Genomic DNA, 19,510 nt, shown 5'->3' with positions numbered 1-19,510 from the left:
AAATGTTTCAGGATTGGATTGTTTGGGTTTTATTTTTTTATTTTGCTGAAATTGCCTGTTTCATACTCTGCAAGTTGCTTACATTCAGAAGAGATTCTGAATTCCCTAGAAACTTTGAGTTGCTAAGAATTACAAATAAATAAATAAAAATCTCCCATTAATTTTGGATATGGAACTTTAAAACTTTTCCCTTGGAAGGTTTAGAAAATAGTACAATTAAATATTCCCATTGAGCCCTCTTGTTGATATATCTCTCTGACTGAGAACAGAACTACCTCAGTGGGAGGAGTATTGAGTATTTTGGCTGCAGAGCTGGATTTGCTTCCCAGCTTCCCCAAGATGGGAAGGTCTAAGGGTGTGGGGGATGCAACAAAGTCCTTTGGCCCTAGCCAGCACAGGTCGTGTTACTGTTGCTGCTCAGATTTTGAAGGTTTTGGGTGTTTCTTGCCTCAAGTAGCTCCCTCTGGGTCCAGTGGAGCCCACAAAAAAGCAGGGCAGGGGCATGTCCTGTGTGGCAGTGGTTAGAGGTGCAAAGGATACATGTGTTTAACATATTCCCCAAAGTTTTGCTTGTTCTGGGAAGGTTCTGACCCCTCTTCAGTGGTCTGAGAAGCCCAACACCAAAACCATATTTTTTTTTAATTATTTTCTTTTGATTTAAACTAGTTGTCAGACACTTCTAGTTCGTAACCTCAGGACCTGATTGAGCACCAGCAACTGAAGTAGATTGTACAGAGGTATGAACCAGTCAAGGCTTGAGCGAGAAAGAACTTGTGCCTTTTTTAGTATTTCCCTTTGGGAGGGATGTTCAGCCAAGACATAGCAATTTTCCAGGATACAGTGCATATGACAGTGCCTCAAATTTCTGACATCTCCTTCTCAGTTTAAAACAAGTGGCAAGAGCTGGATCCAGAGCTGGATCCAAAGCTGGCTGAAGCACAAGTTCTGCATTTGGCTGTGTTTAACACTAGGATTTCACTGCGAATGCTGGTGTAATCTTAGCAGGGGCATGAATCAGATTTTAAAACTTGTCCCTTACTTTAAAAAATGATGACAAAATGTATTGAACTCTGAGTGTGATCTGTTTGTAAGCTTTGTGCCTTACACACTTTACTTTGAAACAATGTGATTTGCTCCCTGATTTTTAAAAGTGATATTCTCCATCCATTAGGCTGACTATCAAGAGTTATCTTTGACCCATAGAGGAGCAGGAATCTTGCAAAGTGTCAGTTATGGGATGTCTCCACTGCATATTGCACTGTTGAGTGCAGATCACCCTCAAAATAGCAAAAAATAGCTAAAGAAAATATACTTGTCAGAAACTTTGACAATCCTGTCCTGGGTGCTTTCAAACAGGAAAGAGAAAATATCTGTAAGATGCAGCAATTTCATTGTGCATCACTTCCAATGTATGTAAGAAAGCAGAAACCACAACAAACCAAAAAAGTTAGCCCAAGCAAAAGGCTTCTGCTACTGTTCTAAAGAGTTAAATTTTGTTGTTAAAAAAGTAATCTTAGAGTGCATTGAAAATACAGTAGATACTGATATGACTGCCTATAAAGCTGTATGTATGCAATTCTGCAGGCAGCATTTTGCAATAATGTGATATGGTAGAGTTCTGTGTGTGCTGAAATCTCTGTGATAATAAGAGATGTATGTTGCTACATCTTGAAACCATCTCCTCCACTTCCATGACATGGACTTCCAAAAAAAAAAAAAATCCACATGCTTGGAAATGGATTTTCTTTGTTTAAACACCTCTTTCGTACCCCAGGAAAATAAAACGCAAAGTGCTCGGAAAAGGCAGGCAAATTGCCAGCTTTTTAAAGAGCTGTGAGAGAAAAGTTGCTAGGCCAGCTATAGGTTCAGCGACTTCCTGAACCAGCATGAGAGACATCAGTAACAGAAACATCTGGAAATATTTAATTATTTGGTACCTCATTCCATGTATGAATTGTTCTTTCTTTAGATGGAGAGGGACTTGTATTATTTTCATCATTTGAAATTAAGAGGCACATATTGTAATTTGTGCTCTTGGTGTGAGGTTTTCCCAGGGCACCCATCATTGCTGTGACCACAGCTTCCCTCTCTGTGATAGCGTCAGCTCTGGCTTCAGGATGTGCTCAGACTTAATGGGTGCTCAAGAGCTGATAAACATGCCTCTGGTCTGCACATGATGCGCTGGCAGGAACTGCCACAAGTTATGTCCTGTCCCTGAGTTATTACAAATGCTTGTGAAAAAAAACCCAACTCTGCGTAAGGGGTGGATCTAACTGGGAAGACAGGTCCTTGATTCTGGTCATAGCAGTTGCTTCTGAGCCCCAGCAGATAGATGGGGAGCACAGGTTGGGTTGGAGCTTCAGACTGCCTCTGATGAGTGAGGTTTTGGGCTCACTGGCAATTCCGTGATGCCAGGGAGTATTACTAGTCCTTCCAGGTCTCCTTGGGGGACCACTGTGAAGTTCTTGAACCTTTTCTCTGAGGAAGCCAAAAGTGATGGCTGCTCTGGCTTCTTCAGCTCCCTTTAGCACATCTTCCAGCAAGGTTTCCCAGAGATGCCTGTCACTTCTCGCGCCATGGAGGTGCACCAGTGTTTTTGTTTTCACCACCCCTCAGAACAGAAAATAACCAGTTAGATGCCCTTCAACCCAGGAAACACAAACACAATGCTGTGGTGGCATTAAGTAAGTTCTAGCCCTGTGATAACACCATGCTTCTGAAAAGTGCTGCAGTGCTAGATAAGACAGAGAGAGACATTAGTACCATTTCTCCCTGTTTAGCATCTTACAGATTAAGTATGAATGTTCCCAGTAAAAAAATAGCTAAGAATTGTGGCGGGGAAGGGTTTTATCAGCAAGTTTGTGCTGCTAGTTGTTCCACGCAGGAAGGAGACAGCTCATGTTCTTGCGATGCCAGCTTAATGGGATAGCTTTCTATAGAGTCATGAAATTCAAAAAGTGCAGCTAGGGAAGAGGATGAGCTGGCAGGTCACATGTGGACCTCTTCTCTAAGCAACTTCTGGGATTGTCTCTTCTCATGTGTTTTACATGTGTCAATATAACACTTCTGGGGAAAAGATTAAGTTTTAAATTGCATGTGTAAATACTTAACACACATCTGTTGTAGTGATATGTAATACTGTTGCAGGCATTGGTATACTTCCTTTCCCTTTCCCTGTGCTCATTGTATGTGGTCATCTTGTTCCGTATCATAAAGCCTCCTGACAGTGTGTACCACCTTTTGCAAACAAGCTCATTTCCTTGCTTTTTGATGTATTTGTTCTTGCCTGTGCCCTGCACCATCTACTATAAATGACTGAATTTTCTACTCAAAATGCTTTCATTGTAGCAACATTCAAGCTTAGATGTGTTTCTAGCAGCAGTGTTTGACAGCTACATCTGAACCCTGGGAGTTCTCTGCATACAACCCTCTCCCATCCATCCTGAACTCCTGCCCAAAGTAAGCCTGATGAATGCAGGTATTATTCTGTGATGCAGAATAAGGAGGAGGAAGTGAGGAGCATCTAGGCTGTGGATCCATTAGAGGCACTTTTTTTTTCCTTCATTTTTATCCGGTTATGAATGTTATGTATACCCAGTTGCAGTAACATACAAAGCATTGATGTCAGTGGACAGTCACAGTGATGAGCAATAGAACAGCCAGTAAGAACCCAGCAGACCTGAAGCCTGTTTTGCTGGTTGGTTTGGCTCTGTATTGTTTGAGGCACAGTGCTGGTATATCCCCTGACTGCAAAGCCTGCCTAGTAAAGACAAGCAGCTGAAGGTGTGGACTTTTCTTAAAGCACAGAAACGGCTGTCTGCCTTGCTACATTCATCCCTGATTTTGCTAGCCTGCCTTTGTTACGGCTACTGTTCTGAGGCTCTGGAAACCTGGTGAGAAGCTAGCAAGTAGCTTGAAATGAAGTCCAGCAAAGCCTAATCTGAGTTTGCATCAGGGCTCCCCCTTTATGCACATCTGCTACACACTGCTGCTGTGTTGGAGTTCACCTCAGTGTTGCCTCAATATTCCTGTAATTGTTAAAACATTTTAAAAAACTGAGGTCACCTCTGACTGTCTTCTTCAGTGTGTTGCTAAATAGTTCGGGGGGGTTAATTTTTCTCTGACGGAAAAAAAAAAAAACAAAAAACCTCTATGTTTCATTTAGAGCAGCAGAAGTACTTCTTGGAAGCAATTATTGAAGGATTTTGCAAGCACTTTGCTTACAATGTACTAATTGCCTTTTTCTTTTTTTTTTTAACCTAAACATTCCTCAGTGAAGGGCCTTTTGCTTAAAGGTCTCAGTTTATTTCATGCAGCTTCCCGTTTGCTTTTGGTGCAAGTCCACGGACAACTGCTAAAAAAAACAACTGCGCAAATCTTGCAAATTCATATATCAGTGTGTCTGCCCCAAAATAATCTGATTTAAACTGCTGTGAACAGTGCTGAATTAACACATCTGAATGATCCTGCAGGCAGTATTTTGGGTGTGTTCTGGAGGAGGAGTTTCCAGCAAGGGTGCTTTAATTAGCTAGCATTGCAATAAATTGTATTTCAGTGTCCCCAGGTTTCAGCTCCTGGACTTGTGCTGGTGCCGTCGAGTAATGCCGGTGTGCACAGCCTGGCTGCTTGGTGCTGTAGGGTTTTTAACATGGAGCAATTCAGAAGCTGGCAGCCGGAACTTGGAGGTGTCTTGTTTAATGATCACAGCTCTGTTTCACTTTTTTTGCTAGTTGGTCAGTTTGCTGCCCCTCAGCCTTATAGGTGAGCTGCAGATCTCAGGCTAAAAGTTGCCTTTTTTGGTTTGGTAGCAGTCTTGGTCCTTCAGTTCCCCTTTCACTGGTGAACAGTAGCTGATGTTCTGCTAGGCAGGCTTTCTATTTCATAACCTGTGCCCGTGATCACAAGCCTTCATTGTTTAAAGCAGAAGGATGCAGTACAGTAGATGGCCTACATGTACTAAGAACTTCTTTTGAGGACTGATAATGTTGCAGAAACTTGTTTTCCATGGAGAGAGTATGGAGGAGACTTCGGTTTTTCTTTCGAAGACCTGCTTTCAGTGCAGCTACACCATTTGCAAATGTTTGTTTTTTTTTTTACAACGGCTTCTGGAAGTCAGCAGAGTAACGATTTCTGTGACAGCTGGCTCCCTGTTTATATGCTGTCCCCTTTCTTTAAGCAGACATCCCAACCCTGCATCTAGAACCTGTTACCATGGGGTGATCAGAGCAGCACACTGTGCAGATGCGGCTGGTGGGCAGAGTGTGTGGGATCAGTCAGAGGGGACTAGACAGATCCAAGGGCCATCGGAGCATGCAGAACAAATTGGACTTGCTTTTTGAATGCCACTGCTTTGTCATACTGCGGATGCAGTCTTAGGCTTTCTTAGTGCGAAACAAGTACTTTTCACAGTTATCTTCTGCCTCTGGCAGCCATTGGTGTGGCCCGCACTGTACGTAGCTGATCTGCCACATCTGGTGGAACTGTTCTTAGTGGCTGTTTTAAAAAGTGAAGTACTGCCCTGCTGTACGTAATAGTGATATTAATTATTACTAGATCAGCTCAGTCTGCATCTCAGAGAATTGTTTAAGTTGTGTTTTGTATTTTGAAAACTTCTAGGTGGTTTAGTTTCCAGCTGCTAAATATATTACATTGCATGGCATTTAAATCCCTTATCCCTTGAGGACTGAAGTCCCTGTCAAGCAGAGGGTGCGCAAAGGAAGCATTTTCAAGTTCCTGCCCTGCAGAAGCAGTGTGCTGCCCCACAGGTCCATGGGAGCACTTGCATGAGCATGGCCACAGGCTCTGCCTGGGTGGCAGCGTGCCTTCTCTGTGCTGCTGTGAGAGATGAGTTGGCTTCACCTCTGGGCCTGAAGACAGGTGACAGTAGAAAATAATTACTGTGGTCTTTGGCAGTCTCATTATTGAGGCCAGGAGTTCAGTGGGAATGGAGATGGCTCGCTCATGGCCAGCAGCAGATACAGGACAAAGCTGAGACATGCTACAGAGAAAGCATCAATGTTAACACCTTTTCTTTCCTTGTTTGGTAGATAGGGACTGGATTTAAATTACTTTTGTCTGGCACTCCTCATGAACACCCCAGAAAGAGATTTAGGTGGCTGGGGATCAGCTCAGTTTGGCTGTTGAAAGTACTTCAGTATTCAGCTGTGATACAACTGCCCTTTCATGAGTAGGTGAGAGTAAATGAACTGAATGAGAAGACTTAGTGCATTTTTTCCTGTCTTGATTTCATTATTATTGTTCCTTTTTATCACAGCCAAAAATCTACAGCCTTTCTGGGGTATACTGGGGCAAAGTGTGTGCCAGAGATCAAAAGAGTCACATCCTCAGAAACATGCAAATTGAACAACCTTCAAAATAGTATGATAGTGCTCTTTTTTGTGGTTTCAGAGGCTATTTATATAGAAATCTTCAAGCCACAGTGACTGAGGATGTAGCAGTAGGACAGTGTAAGCACTATTCTTGGACACTTCTAGATGCCATACTTTGCTTAGCAGGGGTAAAATTCGAACAGTACAGCAGACTGCCAGAGGTAGAGCACTGTTCCCAAATACCAGCTGAAACATCAGGATCAATTCAGTATGCTGAATCAGATGCATGAAATTGAGGGAAAACTCAGTCATAGTGAGAGAACGCATCACTCACCTAACCCAGAAACAGTTTTAATGGCTAACCCTTAAAGTGGATGAGACTGGGATTCCCTTGTTTGTAGTGCTGAGGGTGTCTTAACGCATTCTGAATTTTTGCCTTGCTTTGTTTTTTGCCTGCTTGTCCTCATCTAATGATATCAACAAGAACTGTGTAAAGCATCGCTCCCACAGTAGCTGTGTTCCCAGGGTTTTTCACAACTGTGTACTTGATGAGAGAGAGGGCTAGCTGAAGACACACCTGTTTCCCCCAGTATAATGTCTGGTTTGGCAATGTGATTCTTTGAAGCTACGAGTTGAAATAAAGGCTAAATTTTATCAGTGCTGTCTTCTGTGTCTGCCTGAGGACTTTAAATCAGTATAGATCCTGTAGCAGTAAATACAAAGGCAATCACAGAGAAGCAGCCACTGGAATTTAGGTATTTACTACCAGTAATGAAACATTTCCAGACTTGTTCACTGTCTTTACTATTTTAAGTATGGGAAATACTGTCATTCCCACAATAAAATTATATGCTGCAGGACAGTAAACACCCTTCTGACAGGGAAAGATGTACCCAGTGTACAGTGTTGCAGTGCTTCTTTCTGCATTATTATATTTTTAATTAATTCAGAGACTGGCATCATAGAAGTTGATAAAATACTAATCTTTCATTCTTCCTGACAGCTAAGACTTAAGTTGCAGGGTGATGTCATCTTGTCTAGACATGGAAAATTAGATATTCTGAGGGAATTCAGAGGCATCTGTGAGAATCAAGAGGTAGCTGCATCTTTTTAAACCATGTCTCATCTTCAGTGTGGGAATACAAACCAAAAGCTGTGTATTCTGCCGAAGTTATCACCCTCATCTAGACAGATTTAAATGAGTACATACAGAATTAAGTGCTAAATCCTGGAATTCACCCTTCTCATGAGCTGTCAGTATATGCTTATCAAAAGCAAAATTTGGGTGTCTCTTCACTCTGCTTGTGAACTGCAATGCCATGTCTGTCTGCTATCACTCTGTTTTATCATTGCTATTTGTAGATGCCTTGCTATGTAGACTCCCTGTGTCACTGATAGTCTTGATAGCCTGAGCAAGGACCATATGGCCTTGACAGTGCTTAAGTGATGAGGTATACAGGAGACTTACTATACTGTACTTGTTTGTGTAGAGTCTGTCCAAGGCTGCTTCTGCTTTAAGGCAGTATTTTCATTTGTTAACATTCAGATGAGGAGTAGAAGGCCTTGCTGCGAAGGAGGCTATCCTAATATATCTAAAAAGAGAGACTGAAGATGTATTCTAGAGTGACATTCCTTTAACCAAGAGGGCCCTTCCCCTTTTGTACACATCACTGTGGAGCTCATGCTCTTTGTTTTCCCAGAGGAGCACAGCTGTCACAGTGGATTGTCCTTCTTAAAACCATTTTATGTAACTGTCTTGATGCAGTTCGCTTGAGGGGTGCCTGCCACAGCTTAACGAGCTAGCAGTTGATGTAGACCTGGTATAGGATACAGTCATTTTAAGTATCTCTGCATTGTAGTAACACTTTTTCCTATTCACAGTCTGCTACTAGCATGGGAGAAACAATTTTTTCTCCTCTAGGGAAGCAGATAGAGTCTAATATTTTTATTATAGTATTATTAGTTTCATCTTCTGTAAGAATCAAAGCAGTCCTTTACATATTAAATTGCATCCACCCATGCTTCATTTGGAAATTTATATTGTAACCGGAGCTTATCCAAGCATAATACCAGTAACAATTAATGTCCCTAACAACAAAAGGAAATACAATTAAATAATCTCTTGTACCAAAGTTTGAAATTTGCTAAACAAATTGTATTGTTTCATTGTAGCATTATGACTGTCCCTGGAAAAGTATCGAGGTACTGCTTTGGGTGTATGGATTTCCAAATGAAAACTGGGCAAAAATGGCTTTTTCAACATGAGTGATTTTTCTGTGATTAAAAACTGAAAGTACTAGAGAAGCAGTGAAGCACCCAAGTCCCAAGCATGCTAAATATACCCTTGCAGAGGCAGGCAGAACAGAGTCTGGTTTGTGAGGCTGCCTACAGGGTGCCAGTTGGCCTGCTCCTGCCTCAAATGACCTCTTGCAGTGAGTCTTCATGTTTGAGTAGGCATGTTCACTTTTGCCACCAGACCTGGTTGCCCTTTAGCTGCCAAACTTCCAGAACCTGAAAGCCTCTCCCAGACCCCTAGGATGGGGTCTTCTTGCCACTCAGGGATGGGTCCGTCCCCCTGCTCTCACCCCAAGTCATGACCATGAGCAATCAGAACCTGGCTGAGTTTGGACTAGAGGATTCAAGTAGATTGCTAGGTGCGGAATGAAAGGCAGTTCCTTGCTTCTAATTCTCCCCAGACATCTGTTGCCTACTTTCCTTTGTCCTGTGTCACCATGACACAGGGGAAACAAGTACCATGAGCCAGCTCTTATCAGATGGGCTATCCTGCTCCTTTTCCAGCCAAGCTACCACCAGTAATGTGGGACTGTTGCAGCATTTGTGTCCATAACAGACTATAAAGGCTCATCTAGAATGCCTGGAAATTGAAAAAGACACCAAAATTTCTTCTTTGTGTCAGCTTTTTGGCAACAGCAAAATTCCACAGGGACTACTGTTTGTCTTTACCCAGAAATAAATACTCAAGATTGCTTTGGCAACAGCCAGGCTTTTATTCAGAGATTAGCTTCACATATCTTTATGAATTTAGAAGTTAGTTGGAATCCTGACTATTGGCATTTAATGACTTCCTGTTTTTGTCTAAAATGCTTTTTATAGATAAAAGGCTCGGTTTCTTTTGCGGGGGATGGTGGGTTCAGCACTGTCTCTTTCCTGGTCTCAGCATTAGTGGCAAATTCCATTTTTCTCTAACAGCCTTTTAATCTGAGGGATTCAAATGGATGCAGACAGACTACCGTGGCTCAAGCTTTTGCTTTTCTTTTTGGAAAGCAATTTGCACGTGTTGTCCTTGTAAGGTGTTTTTTAAAACCACAACAACCATGTGTTTAAAATAAAGATGTATTCAAGCACCTTGATTTGCTGGTGTCAGTTGGAAAACAATCCTGGTCTCCGTTTGCATTAGCACTTTGGAGATGTCAGCCAAGGAATACTTGAAGACAGCTGGATCAGCAGGCCAGAGACTAATGAACTCATTTTGCAGGGCTGCAAGCAGCAGGCAGAGAATGACACCAAGCAAATATTAACCTGGGGTAGTGTTTAACAAGCACCCATGAAATAAACAGGTCAGTTTTGATGGCTTGCTGCTGCCTCTTCAGTTTGTTTTGTTTCATTACCATTCCTCCCCAGATGTTTCTCTCTGTTGCTGTTTCAAAAGCTTCAGGTACAGACATATGCAGGGGCTTGGAGACCCACGCAGTTTCTGAAACATCCACAGCTGGTGCCAGGCTCTGAGGAAAGGCCACCCAGAGTCCAGGTGGGAAGACACCTAGCAGGTAGGACTTCCAGAAGGAATGCCAGGAGGCTGCCAGAGTACCCTGCCTTCAGCACTTGGCAGCTAACAACTAGTGGCATTGAGCACAAAGTGCTGCAGGGAATGAGCTCATGAGGACTCCCATGGCTGCCATTTGTGAGGGAAACCTTCTCATCATTATCTCTCAATCTCTTTAAACCATATCTCATCTTCAGAATGGAAATGAACACTGCAAACTGAAGCAGGAAAAGAGACCAAAGCCATCAGCCACCTTGAGAAGCAGGACAGTGTGATGGCTGTAGACATAGCCCCACCGACCACAGGTGTTTTCTATCTGAGCATCTTCATGCTCAGAGACAGCAGCCATGTGGCTACAGCAGTGGTGCCAATGGTGTTATTGGTTAATGGTTGTTCCAGCACCCTGTGAAACACTGTGGTGGGTCAGGTGTATCTTTAGTTGGCACTACATGCAGGTGTAGATGCCAAAGTGTGTCTTGTTTAAAAGGAGGGCTTTGACCTAAAGATGTCACTGAGAAATCTGTAGAAGTATTTAAATGGTGAATTTACAGGAGCAATGTGGTGATGCAATCATTAAAAGGGAAGAGAGAGCACAGAGGCCAGCCTGTAGCAAATGAGTCTGTATGCCAGCAGGAGCATCAGTTGTGGTCAAGACTGGATGTCTGTTTAGGAAAAGTTTTTTCATTTATTTTATTCTTTCTGAAAAGAAAGAAGCTGTTGAGGATTAAAGGGATGAACAGACCTTTGTGGACAAGGTTTGCTGCTCCTCCCAGCCCAGCTAGGGAGCACAGGCAGAGCCCCAGGGAAGCTTTCATGTTAAGTCATTAACATGTTTTAAACCAGACAAATGGTTCAGGAGGGAAGCAGTCAGGTTCCTCAGAAATGAGGTGTTTTGCTGAAGAAGATAGACGTGCCTTAAACACCAAATAAATTCTCAGCAAAGGAGTTCTGAAGTGAAGTCAGATGTTTGAAGCATACACATACTGTATTCCTGCTGGGAAGGGGAAATATATTTTGGAGCAAGACATGATTCCTGTGTTCCTACATGATCCAGCCATAATTTTGTGCAAAGTCTAACCCAACTCAACAGCTCCAAATCCCAAAACAGGATTCAGGAAGATGTTCAAATGCGCATGTACACATAGCTGTGAGAAGGTAGGAAATTGGGGAATTGATGTGGTACTAGCAGAAACAGTTTATTTTAAAATCCATTTGCAAACCATGGCTGCAGTAGATTGAAAAATCTGGCAAACCTGTCAACTTTTCATGAGGAGTTCAGATACTTGGAAAAGCTGAGGTCAGGATTTTATAACCTGCACATTCAGAGCTGTTTAGCTTATGGGAGACAAGAACAAGGGTCCCTGGGGATGGGACACATCTAGTGTTGTGAAAGACAGGCTCATACCTCCTATCAGCCAGCTCCTCACTTATGCTCCCCTAGTTGTGTATCTTCTGTTACTAGCTTCTATCCTCTTGCTCCAAATCTTCTTACGAGAAGTACATGTAAGATGCCGTTGCATTAATATGAATATAGATCTTACTTAGCTTGCTTTGTTTCTCATTACCTGTTTTACACTGCTGGAGATATACCCCCTTCCTTTCACACACAGTCCCACAAGAGAAATTTTTGGCTTGAAACCCAGAGAGGCCATTACATCAAAGCCTCCCAGATCCGTGTCAGAGAAAGCAGCATTTTACACTCAGTCAGAACCTGCAGGAATGTGCTACAAAACTCTTATTCAAAATCCATACAACTTCCTTCAGTAAAGGCACCTTAAGTAAATGAAGGAGGTTTTATAGCACCATTGTTACTAGCATGCTGCATGCTGCTCTCCTCTGCCTCAGGCATTTTTCAAGAAAGGTCTTTCACTGTCATCTTCCCCAAACCTTTTGGAGTCTGTGGGTGGAGAGGCAAGCCTCTCATATCTGAAGGTTCTGAAGAATTTTCCATGTTTAGCGTAAGATTATTTTACATTTGTTAATCTGGTCCATACGTGGTAGTCATGTTTTTTCATGTAAAAATTCTATGGGTGGAAGTAAACCTTACCCCAATGTTGACTGTTTCCAGCAGAAACTACAAAAAACAGCAACAACTGTGTTTTCATCCACCAAGAACTGTAAGCTGCATTGTACCAATGTTGTGGCAAAATCTGGGGAAATTATGCCAGACTAGAATTAGAAGAATTGCTCCTACACTCTGTAAGTTTGCAGTGTGATAAATTATCTTCATGGAATTTTGAATATGTGATAATTCAATATGCAATTTAGATTTAATTATTTAATATTTGTATCTGTGGAAAACAATACATAGTTATAAATAAGCACTGTTTCATGCAGTACTTATCTCTAGTCATGCTATGCACGAGATAATACACAGTGTGATAAGGAGGATTATTGATACAGCTTGCAGATGTCTAAGGCATGAAGAAATGCAGTTGTGTTGCAGCTGATAAGCTTGCTCCACAGGTAGTGTAGCAAGTGGCTTTCCCGGGACATGGAAAATTTTTGGCTATAGTTTTGTTAAATAAAACAGATCACCTCTCCATAGCATTGCTTTCAGCATGCAGAAAGTGTGGCAAAACTCTTCTTGTTGTTGGTAACCAGCAGTGATGTTCAGTGTCCTTTCCTGTCTTGGTCCCCATTGTCCAAGTGGAAGAGGTGGTGTAGCCACCTATCACAAGTGTCACTCTGAGAACAGGAGGGGATTTGGAGAGAACAGCAGGTGGACAAGGAGAGCTGGGCAACAGTGGCAGAACATAAATGTCCCTGAAGTTCAGGTGGAGTGGGTCTTTTCTGTCTTTTATATCATGGTGCCTTACTGTCTGTAACAAAACTGCAATCACAAGAGAGATCTTTTTCCCCCTTCTCTCTTTTCACTCCCTAAAACTAGCCTGTTCCATATTTTTCCCCTTCATACAGATTCTCTGTATGAGGATTTTGCGGGGTGAGCATGAGGCCATGCCAGGAATCAGTAAAGTCTAGGTCTGTACCCAAGATGGATGGAAGAGGGCACACAAAAGGGATACATTATGGTTAGGCAGGAGGAAAGGGGTATTTCAGAATAAGTGTGCACTGACAAGAGCTGCATCCTGCCAGAGCCTCTGAGGGACAGCTGTGTGTGACTTTGCAGGAGCAGAAGTGCTTATTTTACTTCACTGTTGTGAGGTAGAGAAAAATAGAAGTTCATAGATTAAATGCAGACTTATGCTGTCCAAGGCAAATGACAACAACAACAAATAAAAAGTGCTTGCTTAGAAAATTCATCTACTAATGTGAGAAGTTTCATGAGTAGCCATCTAATGTGGTATCCTAGTAATGAGTGACTAGTTTATTGGTGTTTATTCTCATGTAGCTTCTCTTCTGATGCTGTTTTTTGGTGTTGTTTTCTCGTTTTTTCTTCTAGTTGCTTACTTTTGTGTGTTTTATCATGGCTGGTTTCATATGCCTACTGCCTACAGCAGTTTTTACTCCCTTGCAATCAAACCTTGCTGTGAGGCCGTACCATGCTTCCTCAAGGAGTTTTCAAGCATCCAGCTTCCATGGAAATACAATCCACACTGCTGCATCAGATGAGGTCTAAGGACACATGCAATGTAGTTATATCATAGTCATTAGAAAGCCCCCAGTGCACTTCGACCACAGCACAGCAAGACAGACGGTGCACAAGGAGCTGAGGTTTCAGACCTGGGTGAGAGCTATCACACAGCAACAGAAAATGAGATTAGTGTCATGACTGTTTTACTGTAACTCCTGCTGTAAAAACGTGCTAAAGAGGTTTCCTGCTGTCAAACATGCTTCTCAGTTTATAGGGACCCATCCCTCCTTGTATCCTTAAATCTTTTAAAAAAATGCAATGTAATTTCTCTCATTCCTTCAGACTTTACTGCCCCATAGCTGGGCATTCATGCCTCAGCCTTGATTCTTCAAACAGCCCTCTCCTGCCAGACACACAAGGCAGATCTTGGCCATACACCACAGGGGTGTTCCTCTCTGTGATTGTACACTTTGGTCATCTTCATGCAGTGCCAGCACCTCTAAGGATTACCAGGATTGGAATTGTCACCCTGAGGTGCTATTTATCTGTCTAGGCAACAGTGCTCTTCAGCCACCCAAGGCCATGCTGCCTGTGATTTTATTCATGCATGTCGATGCCATGGCATGGCAATGACATATCCATGAAGCTGAGCAGATTGATTCATTGCATGCACTAGATCTGCTTTGTGTGTTGTTTCAACATGGGTTTAACCAAATTCTGTAAAATGTTAAGATGCACCTGGAAATTACTCACACTGTACTTCAGACTGCTCTCAGTTACATTCATAGGCGGAAAAATACATCAAGAGTTTCGTGTATGCTTAAGGCTTTTCAGTATATGGCAGCAGGGAGCTTTTGGATCTCACTGTTTTATTAGATGTGATATTTGTAGATCTTCATTCTTGGTGAAATCAATGCACAGCAAATTTCTTTAAAGGGAGGAATTTAACCTCACTTGCAGCTAAGTATCACTTTTCTTTGACAAGTACTCCAAGTAAGAAGAAAAAAAAGAAAAAAAAAAGCTTTTCTTTCCTTCCAAAGAAGTAATTCCATGTTTAACAGATGATGTTTCTTAAATTTGAAGTAAGAGGAGCCTGACATTTTTATGTTCCTTGCATTGTACCTAACTCAAATATGCCCTTACTGTAAGTGATGCTTACCAGTATTTTCCAGGATACGGACAGTTAAATAAGTGAGAAAGCACAAGGCATTGTTTGTGTCAGCATTTGCAAGCTCTTAACTTAATAAGCTGGAGGACCATCGTGGGAAGTTTTGCTAGGAAAATCCCAGGGGCTAAAGGAAAACAAAACCCGCTAGACTGAATGGGGCTGGCTTCAATGGCTTTTATTTCCCAAAAACAAATGAGCCGTCTGTTCATCTTGAAGCCAGCCCTCTTCACACAGAGATGCACTCTTGGGTGCTGTGTGCTCCTCTGCTGCCATGCACTCCCGTGTTGCCACTGCTGCTGCATGGAAGAAGCAGGTTGAACAGTCAGCCTGGCCTGTGGCTGGGGACCAAGGCAGCTGAAAACCTACATTACCCAAGTAGGTCTGGAGCTTGGCTCTGGGAGTTTCTTCTCCCCTCTACACCCTGGCTGCCAACACATCACTGACCCAACTCCAGGCCCTGGCATGAGCAGCAGAGTGACAACTTTCAGAATAGTGACTTCCATTTGCTTCCAGAGGTGGGTGGAAAGACAATACTGTGTTTGCCTGTTGCTCAACCACAGTCCTCTTCTTGAGTGCAGCTACATCAAGCCTCAGCATATAGGTTACTGGACCTATTTGTGATACTGAAGAGCCCAGAGAGGCACCTGGACTTTTGCCAAAGACTTTGGGGCTTTCTCAGGCACAAATGGCTACCTGCCTCACTGTACTGCTTCTTGTTGTTGCCGCTTTCAACATACCCCAAAATGATAGCAACAGAATGTTCTGTTTGGCGTACTTAGTTTCTCAACAACAGATCTGAAATGGGGGAAAAAAAAAAAAGAAAAATGCTGGAAAATTGAAAGCTTTCAATTGCAACTTTACACAACGCTGTGAGAGTTTTCCTGACAGCTCCATTGTTCCTACATTGGACTTCTCTACTGCAGGCCTGGTGGTGAGGATGTTGTCATCATCTTTTGTCTTTGACTGTAGATCCCATGACTTGCAGTGGTCCCGTCTCTGATGTTGTTCTCCCAAGGCAGCCTGTAATGAAGAAATTGCATGCTCAAGCTGGAACAAAGTCCACTGCTCCCTCTCTAGCTAGAAGGTTGAACACAACATGCTCAGTTCCAGCAGTGAGGAGCTGAATTTGAAAGATTGGCTTGGTTTCTGCGGAAAACAGCTCAGCAGAGCTGTTCTGTGCAGAAGACAGCCTCTCTATCAATGTGGACAGTTCTGCAAATAAAGAGATGCAGTTTTCTACTCCCTGGGAGTAGGTACAGAGAAGGGACAAAAGATCATGGTCCTTTGCGTGGGTTTCAAATACTCTTTTCTAGGACTGTTGTAAACTGAAAGAGCAGCAGACAAAAGCAATGAAGTGGATTCCTGTGTTTGATACCACCTCAGCGTGGGAGAGTTTCATCCCTATGCTGCAAAATTGCTGCCAGCCCCTAACAAAGTCTTTTGGCCAAAGCCATTGGTGCTTTGTACTGGCAGCTGGCACTTTGCCTCTGATCTTCTCCTCTGCAAGCTTTGTTGGTCTGCAAAGCGATAAGCATTGAGTGGCACTGTGGCACCACTAGTTGCAACCAAGCTCAGTTTAGGGATGCTTTTTGGTACATAGAAAGCATGTGTGTGGTTGCCTGGTTGGTAACCAGTGTCTGTAGCCTGGCACATCCTGAGTGTTTGCAAAGCCCTTTAGAAAACATTCTTCTGTTTGATCTAGGTGCATTTGATATCCAAATGGAAAGGTGTCTGCACAGCTTACAGCTGTCACTGCTGAAGCTGGAAATAGCTGGCACCTTCTTGGCAGGCACAGCAAAAAGTCTGCGTGCTGTGGAGACGGACTGTAGTGAGCTGCTAGATCTGCAGAGAGCATCACCATAATAAAAACAGAGGCAGTATGTTAGCAAATAAATACCACAGTGACAGGAGAACCTGTCTGGAAACAGTCTTCCCTGGGTAGTGCTGGAAAGCCCTTATTGCTGCTGCCTCTGCTGAACCTGACCACTGATGACAAGACTTTGATTTCCACTTCAGTCAAGCATGTCAAGTCAAGCCTGGAAAATCTCAGGAGCCCTGTCTTCACTCTGACACAATTTGGTGTGAGGGCTTTCCCAGTATGTTTAGAACCTCTTTAACCTTTCAAGGAGCAAGTGTCCTTTAACTCAGTACTCTCAGTAAAGAGCAAGGCTTTCATTTCTGCATTGAACATTGAATTTTATTCTGGGCTTTATTCCCCTCAAAGCTTTTCACAGCAGAGAAAATAGGGGGAAGCATTTTAATCAGGGTAGGGCTCTTTGGCATTTACACTATTGAAGCCTGAGGAGCGTCTGAATTTCTATTGAATAGAGACTAAGAAAAGAAGTAGATCTGGTGAAGAATGGCATTTCAGTGCAAGAAGGATGTGTGTTTAGGACTTTCCATTACATAATAGGGCTGAAATGGATTAACAAGACCCAGGCTTTCTTTTTCTTGAGAATTGCTGCCTGCGCCACTCTTTTTCTATTACTGATGCTTCAGTCACAGCACTCATAGAAAGGTTTTCTTTGTTGTTATTAGTTTGAGAAGTAAATTGCAGCATTGTTTCTCCTGATCAAGGGATTGATTAGTCAGAGGTCTCTAGCTAAAGGGAAAAAATGTTCCTCATTATCAATTTTAAATGCAAATGCATTTGCCAAGCAGTGTTTCAGATGGTGTCAGGAGGGGGGAATGCCTTGCTCTTTTGATGTGCTGCCCATAACTATTTACAGATCTTTGAAAGGCATCCCTCTCATCAGGTCAGTGAAGAAACAGTGTGGGAACAATACTCTTGAAAGAAAAAATTAACCATTGCCATTTCCAGTTGGATGGTTCTCATATTGTTTTCTCATAGTGTTGGTGCATTAGTATATTTATGGGTTTTGTTGTGTTTTGTCCACTTTTTCTCTTCCTAGGTGCTTTCATTATCTGCTGGACCCCAGGATTAGTCTTGCTGCTCCTTGATGTTTGCTGTCCCCAGTGTAACGTCCTGGCATATGAAAAATTCTTCCTGCTCCTGGCAGAGTTCAACTCCGCCATGAACCCCATCATCTACTCCTACCGGGACAAGGAGATGAGCGCAACCTTCAAGCAGATCCTCTGCTGCCAACGCAGTGAGAATGCCAATGGTCCCACTGAAGGCTCAGACCGCTCAGCGTCCTCACTCAACCACACCATCTTGGCGGGCGTCCACAGCAACGACCACTCAGTGGTGTAAAACCACAGCCAGCCACATGGCCGATGAAGAGCAGCGGGGGATGATGTGGAGCGGGATGGATGCACAGCCTGGGACAAGGTAACCCACTCACAAGGTTTTCTCAGACACTAATGGACTACAAGTACTTCTCTTCCTGGAAGCTCCACACACCGGCACAGCCTGTCCTGTCTGCAGGACTGTCCATGCTGCAAGGCTTTTGGTTTCCACTTTCAAAAAAGCAGAAGGCAGATGCCTTGTGGCAGAGGTCATCAATAGCCCATGGAGAGCCTCGCTGAGACTTTGTCGGACTTTGCTGCATCTTGGTGCCAGTCTGAATCAACCCTGATTAATTAAGCTTATACCTGCTTCACTGCATTTACATGTAGCCACTTAGTCTTTTATAAAGGGAGTAAAGGGGATTAAAGTATGCCTATCATTTAATAGACATGTAATATTTATCACCATCAGCATGCTTGTGATGAAAATTTTCTGTGCAGGGATTAAAACTGTGCTCTAGTCTTTGCATCATTAGCCACACTGCCATAACTACAGTGAAGACAGAAGTAATTTTTCTAGTACAGGCAACAGGAAGATGATGAAAACTGACTCTTCTTACCTTCATTACTGATGTTAGAAAGCATGCATGTTCTGTGTGTATGCAGATTGTTTTAATTAAAAAAATCGTTGTAAAATCTGCAAGTAGAAAAGTATAGACTGTATTGCAGTGTTTGTTTAGATTATGAAATAAACAGTACGCTAGTCACAAGGTATTTAATGTTCTTCTTTGAAGTGCTGTATGGAATGTGTAACATAATAAGGGGTCCCAAGTTTTTCATGGTCAAGTTCTTAAAGTAGGGCACATCCATAAGGCTCTTAAAGAGCTACAGTCAGGTTGGCAGAATTTTTTAAAAAGTATTTATGACATTGGAACGCTTTTCTTGTCCTTGGCGGAAAGCAAAAGGATTTTTTGATGTATACAATTATATTTTGTATTTTATAAAGTCAAGATAACATAGGTAATCATCTCTTGTGAATGACAAGACTGTGCTACATGTAATAGCCATTCATGGATATGGTTAAGACTAGCTGAGCTAACAGATGGATTATTTCATATATGCATATTTTGAAGAGAAATATCACTTGCATGAATCTTGGTTACCAAGAATCAGTCAGACAGGCGTAAATATGGGCAAAGATGGGATCTTGATAATGAAAAACTTGGCACCTTTCTGTAGGAAATTCTGTGTTCTCCTAACAGTATAAAATATATCACCAGTAAATTCCTGGGGCTATTTTCATCATTATAACATGCCTCTATAACAAAAAACAAAACGAACACAAAAAAAAAAAGAAAAATACAAAAAAAAACAGAAAAAAAACCAAAAAAAAGCACAAAAAAGAAAAAACACAAACCCCACCAAAACAAAAAAAAAAACAACAAAACAAGAAAAACTTAAAAAAAAAAACACAACAAAAATATAAAACCACAAAAAAACCCACA

At 42.4% G+C, this 19,510-nt stretch overlaps 1 protein-coding gene across 3 annotated transcripts in view; it reads left to right on the top strand.

Moving 5' to 3' along the window:
* Positions 1 to 18,775, top strand: part of LPAR1 (lysophosphatidic acid receptor 1) — a 69,584-nt gene extending 50,809 nt beyond the window's left edge. For all 3 annotated transcript variants that reach the window (XM_005154844.3, XM_031054247.2, XM_031054246.2), the window contains one exon: positions 17,729 to 18,775. In XM_005154844.3, coding sequence (XP_005154901.1) covers positions 17,729 to 18,030 — 302 coding nt within the window. In that variant the 3' untranslated portion in view covers positions 18,031 to 18,775. The remainder of the gene's footprint in view (positions 1 to 17,728) is intronic.
* The last annotated feature ends 735 nt before the right edge of the window (positions 18,776 to 19,510 follow it).

This window comes from Melopsittacus undulatus, chromosome Z (assembly GCF_012275295.1).
Source record: "Melopsittacus undulatus isolate bMelUnd1 chromosome Z, bMelUnd1.mat.Z, whole genome shotgun sequence".
NCBI lineage: Eukaryota > Metazoa > Chordata > Aves > Psittaciformes > Psittaculidae > Melopsittacus > Melopsittacus undulatus.
Note: the sequence above shows the minus strand (reverse complement) of the source record. Positions and strands in the feature narration are given on the sequence as shown.